The 12,360-nt window shown below is 42.1% G+C and overlaps 1 protein-coding gene across 1 annotated transcript in view; it reads right to left on the bottom strand.

Moving 5' to 3' along the window:
- Positions 1-9,148: 9,148 nt before the first annotated feature.
- TRIM33 (tripartite motif containing 33) overlaps positions 9,149-12,360 on the bottom strand; it is a 40,860-nt gene continuing 37,648 nt past the window's right edge. Inside the window, exons 17-19 of the mRNA XM_014534663.1 lie at positions 11,364-11,516; positions 9,847-9,897; positions 9,149-9,768 (exon numbers count right to left, since the gene is read on the bottom strand). Of these exons, the coding sequence (XP_014390149.1) occupies positions 9,556-9,768; positions 9,847-9,897; positions 11,364-11,516 (417 nt within the window). The 3' untranslated portion in view covers positions 9,149-9,555. The remainder of the gene's footprint in view (positions 9,769-9,846; positions 9,898-11,363; positions 11,517-12,360) is intronic.

Here is a 12,360-nt window from a genome sequence, read left to right as displayed (position 1 = left end):
TAAGAACCATGGACACCTGAGTGTGAAGGAATAATCAGTTTAATGTTAGGAAATGCGTTTGCTACTCCCAGAATAAAGAGAAGCTTGTGCCTTGATCATTAGGGATTAATGTTTTAAATTATCAGGACAGAACCAGGATGACTCTCCTGTATTTATAAAACCTCTGGGCCCCCTTCTAAGCACACAGCAGGCAGAAGGAAACCTGTCTGTCTCGTGTCTCTCTCCACCAGCCCGGCCGGCCGGTCTGCAGCGCCCCTAGCGGCCTCCCGGTCATCACACCTCTGCAGCGCCGGTGCCTGCTCGTCCGTGTCCACCAGAGGGCGCCAGTGCTACTCAGGAGGCCGCCGCCGCCTTCACGGATGCGGAGTTGCAATGAGGATACAGAAGACCACGACCCTAGCCACCTGGCTTCTGGATCACATGTACGTTACCCGAATGTGCAGCCCAGGATGCTATTTTACACCCCCTTGTGGCAGCCCCTCTCCGAAAATAATAGTAATAATAATAGTAATAATAATAATAATAACTATGTATTTGTAATCGCCCTTGATGGAGGGTTTTCTGCCCTAGGACAATCTTGTCTTGGCTGCTCCTGATAAGCATTACTTCTGGGGAGTCTAACTATTATCTCTCCCTCAAGTATTTGCAAATTTTTAATTAATAATATCTTGTATTTGCATACTCATCTGGCTTTTAAACTTCTCATTTAGACCTCACAAAAAGTGTTCATTTCCCTTAAAGATGAACCGACAGACGGGAGAGGCCATTCTGACTGTTGGAGAGAAAGGCTCGGCGAGGAAGCAGCACCTGGACTCGGGCTCCATCGCCATCCCTGGCTCTTCCCTCCCCGAGTCTCTGCTGACCTGTCTGCTGCCAGCACGGCCTTCCTCGGCCTCTGTTGACGGTACACGTGGACCTGGGGGGGGGGGGGGGGGGGGGGGGGAGCAGGGGTAAAAGCAGGCCGTGCTGGCATCTGGAGGGCCTGACCTGTCACCACTGCCCCTGGCCGTGGTGCCACACTACCCGCTGCCGCTCCGCCTGGGATCTCTGAGGACGCCCGCAGCCCTAAGGTTTCTGGATGGTGATTGTCTGAAAAGCAAGTGCTTCTCGCCAAAGCCAGCTCTCGGCTCTGCCCCCGCCCTGTCCCCCGTCATGGCCAACAAACTCCAAGCTCCGGGTGTGGTCCGGCCATTACCTATGAGAACCGGATACTGAGTGGTCAGGCCCTGCCTTAGGGGCCCTGTCACCCCCATCTCTGCCAGTTGCATGGTATCACCTGGACCTTCGTCTCACAGGTTGGGAGGACTCAGTCCTCAATGACGGGAGCAGCTCCCAGCCTCCTGTTTATTTCTCCAGCTGCCACACCTCTGACAGCCAATAATGGATCTATTGTAAGGGCGGAGTGGTTTTACTAAAGGAAGGAGACACGGGCAATCGCCTTGCAAGTAAAGGCACACACTTATCCCACGAACCGCCACTGCATCTCCAAGACGGAGTGTGCTCCTCCACTTTTCTGGCAAGTCCACCCGCTCCGATGCCGTCCCCACCTCCGGGGCTCCCCTCACAGCCCCCAGCGCTGTCACAGCTGCCTTGGTTCTCTTCCTCCTCAAGAGCGGGTCCCCCGGCGCCTGTCCCTGACAGGTGTCTCTCGAAACCTCGGGAGGAAGGGACTTTCGGGGAGGAAGGGACTTCCAGGCGGCGGCGGCCTGGAGCCTCAGGGCCTGGGGCTGGGCCAGCGGGGAGGACGGGCCGGTCCTCAGGCCAACAGGCCCTGGGCCAGGTGTCCGGGGGCCATGACCCCCCTCCCCGAGGGGGTGGCCCACCTCGGGGGCACAGTGTGTCTCTGGCAGGCTGAACCAGGACAAGCTGCACAGACAGGGAGCCTGGCCAGACGGTGCTCTGCGTGGCTGCCATCGCTCTCAGCCCTGCTGCCCAGCTCCCCTGCAGCCACCAGGTGCTGACCTGCTGTACAGTGTCCAGCCTCACCCCGGCCTCGGGAGGGGTCTTCCTCTCAGGCCCGAACCTCCTGAGGGCTGCCCTCCGGGAGGGGCTGTGGCACCCCTGCCAGCGTCCTGTCTGTGTGCCTGCTCCAGGCGCGTAAACCCCACGCAGCACAAGCTGCGGAGCTGAGGAGCATCCCCATGACAAGGCGCAGAGGGGACCCTCAGAAATGGCACATTCCAGCCCGGCTCAGGTCCGACGCATCAGACAGCCTCTCCCACCTGCCCCTGCTTTTCTCCGCCTCTTCACGTGCAGGACCCGTCTGAGTCCAGGATAAACTGCCGGAACCAGGGCTTGGACAAGACAGAAGTTTCTCTGAGGAAACAGTGCAAACACACAGGCGGTCCAGGTGGGTGATCTGCCCTCCTTAGCACGCGGTTCACAAAGCAGGCCTTGCCCCAGGGCTGGGAGCACTGACCTGTCCTGAGGCCTGGCTGCCTCGGGGCTCTTCCCAGCTCCTCCCAACAGCCTGTTGGCATCTTCCTCCCATGGCCCCGGGTGTGGGCCAGGTGGGGGCACAGGGCCCGAGGTCACGCTGGCCCAGCTCCTCGCAGCGCCCCTGTAGCTCTCTCGGCTCAGTGTCTGGCCTCCCTGGGGCAGCCTTCCTGTGTCCAGAGAAGGCGACAGAGAACAGGGCGCAGTCCCAGCAGCTGCGAGCACAAGCCCTCCTGTCCCATCCCCGTCCCCCAGCCAGCACCCACCCCAGCAGCCGGGGAGGACCCTCAGGCACTGGTCCCCACGCCCAGGCAGGTGCCTCCTCCCTCAGGTGGTGGACACTGTCCTGACTCACGTTGGGCCCAGAGGACGTGGGAGTAGTGGGCACCACGGACCACTCCCCACCCCAACACACAGTTCATTATAAACGGACCCCTCTTCCCCAGCACTCACTCTTAAGTCAGCGGAGGAGTGCCCCAGAGAAGCCATTTCACTCAAAGGTAATAGTGACTTCAGACGCTGAGCGCTGAGCACAGGTGTTGTCGTGGTTACACGCACAGACCGGAAGCCAAGCTAACTTTTAAATCTAAGGTCTGCCCCTTCCTAGCGCCAGGGTGTGAGCAAATTATGTAACCCCTCTGAGCCTCAGCTGCTTCATTTAAAAATAGGACTAACAATGGGTAACCTACTTCAGAGTCTTCACAAAGAACTGCTACATAAAAAGTGCTTAAAACAGTGCCCACCACAAAGCACTCAACTAATGCTGCTACTGTCACCCTCGTAGAAGCCTTGGGATTTTAATGAAGGAGAATGACAAGTGACCCTGTGGAAATACACACTAATGGCGCCTCCCACACACGGAGTAACGTGAGTGACGAACCTTGGCACGTCTTGCTCCCCGTTCCCACTGCCCACGACTGTCCATGCAGATGAGCCACCTGCTCTCTCCTCTTCCCTCTCTGCCCCGCCCTCCGAGTTCGCAGTGAGATACTATTGTTCCCTCATTTTCTCCACCTTGAGACGTCACTAGCTCAGTTTAACCTATTATCCGACCACAACCTTCTATCCTCCGGTCTGTCTGTTCAACTATCCAGGCCGTCGACATCATCAAAATACCCCGTCCATCCAAGTAATATTCCCTTACCCACCACCTCTTCCTCTCACGTCCCTCGAGCTACGGTTCACCGTGGCCTATGGTTCATCACACCGTTGCTTTCAGCCAACATTCTAAACGCCTCTGGCTTCGTTTTATGCACCAGCCTAGCACAATCCCAGCCCTGATCTTCCTGCCTTCCCGCTGCCTGCCCTCCGCCAGCTGAGCAATGTTACAGAAAATAAAGAGCAACAACCAACATCCGTTAACGCCCAACTATACTAGTATATCAGGCACTTTTCCAAGTGCTTCACACTTAATAACTAAGGTACTTCCTCCAACAATTCTATGAGAAAAAGATGATTCCTCTCACTGCCGGTGAGGCCCGACACCAAGCAACATGTACAAGGTCACAGTCAGTGCGGTTTCTTGGGCAACCCCGTGGCCTCAATTATTGATCTATTTTACTTCCTAAATCTCTCAAAAATCTGACTATTTTCTCCATTGCCAGGTAGCCAGTTTAGGGCTCACCTGGATTCCTCAGGAGCCTACAACTGCCTCTCCACTTCCAATCTTCTCGATAGCCCATCTTCACAGTTAAAATGACCTTTCGAAAAGGCAATTCTGATGTCAACTCCCCAAGCCCCATTGTGCTTAATATTCCTCAGGGGCTCCTTGCTGCCCCCAGTGTAAGCCCCAACCCCTTCCACATGGTTTTCAAGAAACTCTACTTGAAAAGTACCTCAGCTCTACAGCTTATGGTTTTCCTACTTCCGCTTCACCTCCATTCCAGCCAACTGGACTTCTCAGGCCCTGAAATACAAACATTCTCTCTCATTGTCAGGCTTCTCTTTCCACTCTCTCTGCCTGGACCAGTTTTATCTTTTATTAGTGGAAGAGATCACCTCCCTGACTAACAAAGTGTGGGGTCCTATGTGTTCCTACTATATGCTGAGCTACTTTCCGTCACAGCATGCACCAGTCTCACCAGGAGTCTAAAACACCTGTGAGGGCAGGGACTGTATTTTACCCTGTTCACTACTGTATCTCCAGTGCCTACACACAGTATAAATATTTTTAATGAATTTAAATGATTCTCAACTCAGTGAGGAAGAAAAAAAGAAATTCATTTGAAAACGTTTTCAATTTTCTAATTTAATAGAAATAACCAAAACAATGTGGCTTTCAAACAAGGCTTTAAACTAATCTAATACAACTTCTACAACACATTCCAGAGCATTATAACAAGAAATATTTACAGGCAGCTAATGTATTAAATAACCATGAAAAGAAAATCTTGCTTTTATTACACACCAGCAAAAAACACAGGAACGGAACAACTAGAACCTGCAACCTTGTTTTAAAAAATTAAATATGATTATTTAGAGAATACAATACCACAGAAACAGCACTTTTTCTTTAAGAATCATATTGAAGGGTAGTTAACTATGTGCAAAAAATAATAGTAGTTGTGGTAGTCGTAGTAATAAAATGAGGGGAGGACACCAGTTGAAATACTGGAAGCCAGGAACCAGGAAGGCTGTGAATTTAACCCTTTCGTGTGTCAGTATTTCTACATAGAAAATTAACAGGCTTTCAGATTGCACAAATCTTTTTTTATAGGTTTATATACATCTTTCACTGTGATTTAAAACATAGTAAATGCCTACATTTTTCAGACCAGGAGCAGACATGCATTTCGTTAAGATTGAAATTTAGGCCACACTTGAAAGGGAATATTGCAGTGGCACTTAGAAAATTATTTCTGTGCCTTCCCACATACAAATTTGGTGAATTTAAAAGAACAGCACTTTTCATTTTAAAGATCACCTGCTAGAAAAGGGCTCAACTTAATTTGTACATTTTGTAGTTTGATTATAACAAATATATCCAATGGATTTATTTTCGAGGATAATTTTGTTTCTCCGATACAATAAAAAATATATATAAAAGACCACAAAGGCAAACACAAGGAACTAAGACTGAAGAAATGCTACACATGCATTTTGACCAAGTAAAAGAAACCGTTATATCCCAGAGTAACATGTTGAAATCTGAAATGTCTATGTAAACTGAGGCATATAAATTTTTTTCTTAAAAAAGTACCTTCAATTTTTTTACTCAAACACCTACTTTTAAAAAAATATGCAACTTTCCCCAATTTTTAAAATAAAATGCCACAATATATTGTCATTAGCTCCAGCATACATTTACTTTTCTTAATTTTTAAAAGATAGACTGGGGTGATATGCATACAAACTTTCCTATAAAGTCACCATCCAGGAGAGGGTTGTGGCGTGCTGAGGCAGCAGACGTAAGTAAAGCAGTGTTATTGCTTTATCAGGGAGGAGATGACTGTGAGGAGGAGAACATCTAGGTCCAATGCATGATCAAACTGTGATGCACCTTGAAAACCGTGGCTCGCCTTCAGCAGATTACTGATACAGATGGTGAGTGAAGAACCTCATTGTTTCAATTAGGAGAGATGGGGTAGATTTTATAAAGCTACTCACTGATCTAATGCTGATTATGCAAATAAGCAGTGCTAACAAGAAGTGAGATTTTCATACTTCATTTGTTATGTGTGAGTGGAAGTAGGTAAGGGACTTAAAAGGTAAAGGGTGCCTGGCCAGTGTGGCTCAGTGGATTGAGCATCATCTCATGAGCCTAGAGGTCACCGATTCCTGCCCAGGTTGCAGGCTCGATCCCCAGTAGGGGGCGTGCAAGAGGCAGCCAATAGATTATTCTCTCTCATCATTGGTATTTCTCTCTCCTTCCCTCTCCCTTCTTTCCTTTCTTTGTACAAAATCAATAAAAACTTTTTTTTTAAAGGTAAAGGGAGAGGGAGCCACAGCATCTACTCCCATTTTGGATACTGAGAGACTGTTCAGTAACATCTGGTAGGCCATAATCCAAGGGCATAGTCAGAAGACCTAAATCTTTTAACTTATTAACACTAATCACTAATAATTAATTACATGGCAGGATACCTGCTGAGGTAATTGATAAATCTACAAATTGCACACTATAAACCTTTTGCTTCTATTTAAAAACATTGTTTCTTTGGATTAATGAAAAATTTTAAAAACTGTTACAACAAAAAGTGAGAATTAACTGACTTTAAATTTTATTTAAAATTCCCTTATATAAGAAACAGAGTCAGAAAGTACCTTGTTGATTCCAAAATGAATTAATTTCAACAACGGCTCCAGTGCCTAATCACTTCTCTGCGGCCGTGATTTGATATTTCTATACAGAGCATGACCTACAATCTAACGATTTGGAACACACACATGCTTCACCTTATAAAGCAATTCCTTCAGTGAATCAGCTCAGCTCAGTGTTAAAATATACAAATGTAGGCCAGCGGAACAGACTAAGGAACACTTTATTCTTGGTGTTCTCATAGCAGATAGGAACTGAAATGTGGCGAAAACTTTGCAAACCTTTAAGGAAACATTAACATCTCCAAATCTAAATACTGCCTTTCAAGGAAGAATACAAATGTGAGAGTATAAAAACAAACAGGAACTGATATACAATGTTTGTCTTTTTAAAACATAATAGGAAATCATGTAAGATTTCTGAATATCAAGTTAATACTTTTGAACAGTTATATCAGTGCACAGATCAGCTTTGAAACTGATCAGTGTGCAAAAAAAAAGCTTTAAATGAAATCTAAAGTGAACAACTTCATTTAATGGTGGTTTATGGACAGCTATTAATGAATGGTACTTCCTCAGCAGTATGAATTATCTTGTTAACAGAAATGGAGCCTATTAAATGTTGACAATAAAGTGGCTTTTTAAGAACCAAAGAACCAATCTTAAAACAAAGGGGATAAACCCCATCTAACATGGTAATATCTTTAAGAGAACACATTATCTTTTAAGGCCCCAAGTATTGAGAAATAAATATTTACTTAAAATTTTGTTTCTTCTGCCATTGGTAGAAAGTATTTATGACTTACTATCTAGTAATAGTGAAAGAGAGCAAACAAAAAACATTAGACAAAATGAAGCTATACGGCTAACTCTCCACTTTTCAAAAATGTGCCCTTAGGTATGTCTCCTGATAATGAAATCACAAATATTATAGGAAAGAGGGGAATAAGCACAGATAAAAGCATTTTTTAAACAATATTCTCCCTCTTATCAGAAAACTCTTCTTTAAAATCTGAGCAAGATGAGTTTGAAATATGTTTTTTAAGTTTACAACAAAACTGAAAGAGAAGCCAAAAGGAAGTTAGAGAATGAAATAAGTCAATAGCAATGACAAAATCAATACCATTAGAAGGCTTGAATCATATTCATGTTTACCCCCACCACTTGTTAAGAAAAGAACAACCCAAAGGAGTTTGCATAATAATTTCTTTAAAGCACTTTATTTTATTCAATATGCACTAAAAAATATTTACCTCTTAGACAATTATGTCAAATAATTTTTCTGAGTAACCTGTCTGAACTGCTTCAGCTGGATTTTTTAAAAGGCAAACGATTTGCCACAAATCTGATATCTGAAAATATCTAATGGAGAGTCTTCTATTTTGGTCACTTTGTATGCTAATGTGTCCATACAAAAGTAGGACTAAAATTTTTAATCCAACAAAAGAGAAGCCTGTATACAGTCTAGACACACATCTTGGACATGAGCATCACAAATGAAGAGAAGAAAAATGAGACAGAGCCAAGGTGGTGTACCTGCCTCGGTGCTGAAATCAGGATTAAAGGTGGGTTACTCCAGGAACCATTCAAGTGGGGATTGGCTCATTTTCAGGATTTACTTACAAGTCTCTTCTCTGTCCTTTAGGCCCCAGTCCATGCAATGTCCCACTTGGTGGACAGATGAGTAATCTAACCCCACCGGGTTTATTTCAATATTTTGATATTTTAATAATAAGCTGCTTCTGAAGATTTTCTGAGAAGTCTGTTCTCTATTAAAATAAGATAGAACCTCAAAATATGAATGTGAACATTAGAAATAGACAGCATATATTACAAATCCATTCTTGATAGGAACATTAGTAAGAATACACATTAGCTTAAAAAACAGGCTCAGCAAATGTTGCCGATCTGCCAGAAGTTTTAGTTCACTATTTACAAATAAGACAAAGTGAAATACAGAAAATGTTACACATTTGGTAGCTGACAGATTACCGTTTGCCAATAGTGGTCTATCGGAAACTGACATGAAGGAAGACGGGTCACAGCCAGCTATCCCCTCCTCAATCCAATCTAAATACACAAAAACGAGGCCAATAGTCAACATTCTGCCTTTCATGGGAATAACTAGGAGCCGATGATTTGGTTGAGAGATGCAATTTGTGGACGTGTTTTCTGGGAATGATTACTATAATTACATGATCTCCTACTGAAAAGTTACCATATTTATTTCAGTAGACCATTAAAGTTGATTAAATAATGATCAATGGTCATGTTCCCTAGACTCCAAGTATGAACAAAAAAATAAAACTACTGTCGAGTTCTTTATGTTTATATTTTAAATATAAAAACTAAGGCCCAACAGCATCAAAATGAGAAAAAATGTAAGTGTATGATTCAATGCACATCTGTATTGACATCAAAAATGTCAACTTTAACTAGAAAACAAGCCAGTGTGTATGTGTGGAGGGAGAGGCATCAGAATTGTTTAATAGCTGTACGCTGTGGTCCACAGAGACAATTTATCAAGTGACATGACCCGCAAGTATTTATTTACTTATACATCCAGCATCCTGCACCAATCAATACCACATAATCAACATCTGCCGATTCTAACAGTCAAAACTCTTCAGTAACAGAAATCTTCAAAGTATTTCACTTTTATTTTTATTTTTACTTTTAATGGTGCAGAGTTGTCTCCCCTTCTTGACAAGAATGTGGTTTCTGTCCATTGTTTCAATCTAATACTGTGTAAAAGCTATCAGTTTCTTCAAGGAGGTGCCCCCACTGTAGGCAGAATTTTCCAGCAACACTTAAAAGTGTTTTCGCTCTCTTTTTAAACAATTGGTTTAAGTTCGTGTCTTTTTACTTTATGTGTATTGGTCTGTCGTCTGACTTTAGGCGTTTTCTGCGGGGTTGTATAAAGTCTTCATCAGAGTCCTCAGTTACCTCACCGTCATCCTCTTCCTGCTCAAACTCTGGCAAAGGTGCGAAGGTCCTGTCTGAGTAGATCTCTGTGAGTTTATCTTCAAAGTACAACGCAACTGCTTTCCCTGCCTGAGCTACTTCTGAATCAGCCTGCAAGCAAAAGATAGGATATTCACCTATTGGTAATGCATATTCCTTCACCAAGTGTGCATGGTCTGAAAAGCTTACCTTCAAATTAATCTCTTGTGTTTCTGCATAAACTTGAACAACTCTCATCATCTAAAAAGGATACCAGAGTCAAAAAAAAAAGGGAAATTATAAATCCTTTCTAAAATTATAAAACTGCATAGGAACTGGCGACAAGAGTCAGCCATACTAGGGGTGTCAGATTATAAGTGCGATGACCAGATTATAAGTGCTTCCTAAAGTTTTACAGAACATGGAACCACTTTCTTTACAAAGTTCTAAGACTGAAGCTACCGTGAAACCTCAATAATTGTCTCAAATTCTGAATTACTGAGGTCAACCTAAATAGAAATTGGTCAGAATATATCAATCTGTTTAAGAGAAACATGTCTGTGAGATGAATAATGTAAGAAATGTTGCTTTTAAAAATCTGCCAAACTTTCAACAAACCACTTAATCAGAATGCCATCTATCTGGCAATTTGTTCATCATAAATTATTTAACTATTACTAAAGCAGAAAAAAATGGGCCTTCTTTCTGGCAAATGCTAGCTATAGTTCATGAAAGCACATTTATTTAAAATAACCTAAGTGCATTAGAAAACAAGACAAAAACTTGGGACTGTATTAATTTTACTTTGATAGAAGTTTTACTGTTCTCTGTGGCATACTGCTATTGAGGTGACTAGACTTTTCACCTAGTAAGAACTTTTTAAATTTTTTTACAGTCATCTAGATGCTTCCAGAAGCAGCTATGAGTAAATTTTAAATGATTCAACGTGATTTATTTTAGTAATAGTCACATGGCACCCAATTTTTACCAGTAATAAAGATGAGACTTTAGTAATAAAGTAATCCTTTTTAAAGATTTTATGAATTCTCATCCAATTCCATTTTCTCCTTCTGTAATAATGAAAAATTTCCTTAACAATAGGCAACTTGACTTTTCCCAAAGATAACCAAAATTATTTCCTTAAGGGAGAGGTGTGTGTGTGTGTGTATATATCACATTTCTTTACAAGATATGGATAACAAATCCTTATCCTCATAAAAATACAAAGCCAAAGTTAATGAAAGTCACATTGCTGAGATCCAAAAACTCAACATTATATACTCTGGGCTACTGTTCAAAACGAGCCACCAGAGAGTTGTTGCTGATTTTAAGGTTCTACATTTATATGGTCAATAATAAAATCAAAGGACACTGTTACAAATGTCTTTCTTCAATGTACCCAAAATTTAGGCTTTTATAATAGTTTCCCACAAAACATACTTAACTAGAGACTACTTTCTATACTTAATCCTCAACTTGTTCAGGAAGGGATATTTAATAACATTCCTGATTTATTATGTTTAAGTATATACTTTAAATCATACACAGTAAACTTTCTTTTTTGGAGCTGTAGATGACAATTTTACTCTTGACAGAATTGAAGCAGAAAAAGAAATTTTAAATCAAATTAGAAAAATCACTTGGCAGGAAAAGCAAAATCCAAACAATAAAACCAACAAACAAATAAAAACTAATAATCCCAGACTACAGTTTGGAAGCTAACATACTTCATTAAACCTTTCACAGTTCTTGAAGATCAAACGGACGTCAGCCACAAAGTCATCTGGGACTTGGTAGTGTTGGGAATGTTTTTTCTGCAGCTTCTTTTTCACGGTAGATAAATCCATTGGTTTCTTTATAATTTTATAGTAGTTTGGTATCTAAAAGAGCAAATAAATACAGCTAGATAAGGATTCTCCCAAATGCCAAACTGTTTTTAATTTGAAAATCCATAGCATATTAATTTTAGGGGGAAAATGTATTGACTAATGAGTCAGCTACTTGAAAATTTGGGGTATAGTGAATGTACTGTTTATCTTTGGCCCCAATTTTATCATGAAAATCAAATCATGTTCAGAATATGTGGCAGTATCCATGTTATGAAGGCTCCTAAGTTCTATCTTTAAGAAGTAAATCTGGAAAGAAAGCAAATAGCAAGGATAACCAGTCACTAATGTTAAAGATACAGCTAGCTCATCAGAATTTTATGATTCCTGAAGAGGTTATTTTTAAATAGGAAAGGGAAACAAAATGGTTACAAAAGGTATTGTTATTATTAGAACATAATATCTTTTAGAGGACTTAACTTTTTATCACAAAGTACTGTGGACATAGCAACAGAGGAAGAAAGATTGGAATACCGCCGCCCCCCCGCCAAAAAAAATTTTTTAACCACTTAGTGATCATGCTGGGAAGTTCTGGCCCCAACTCTTGGCCAAAAATTTGTATCCTTGGGAAATAACTAAACATAGAGAAGCTTTTTCAATAGTTCATGAAAAATAATTTGAAAGTCACTTTCTCATGAACTTAAAGACAAGACAGACTTGCTAATATCAGATGATTACTATTTGCACTAAACATATTCCTTGTGTCTAGACCAGTGGTTCTCAACCTTCCTAATGCCGTGACCCTTTAATACAGTTCCTCATGTTGTGGTGACCCCCAACCATAAAATTATTTGCGTTGCTACTTCATAACTGTAATTTTGCTACTGTTATGAATCGT

The sequence above is a fragment of the Myotis brandtii genome, unplaced genomic scaffold, assembly GCF_000412655.1.
Source record: "Myotis brandtii unplaced genomic scaffold, ASM41265v1 scaffold131, whole genome shotgun sequence".
NCBI lineage: Eukaryota > Metazoa > Chordata > Mammalia > Chiroptera > Vespertilionidae > Myotis > Myotis brandtii.
The sequence above is the reverse complement of the archived record's forward strand: the minus strand, read 5'-3'. Positions and strand labels throughout refer to the sequence as shown.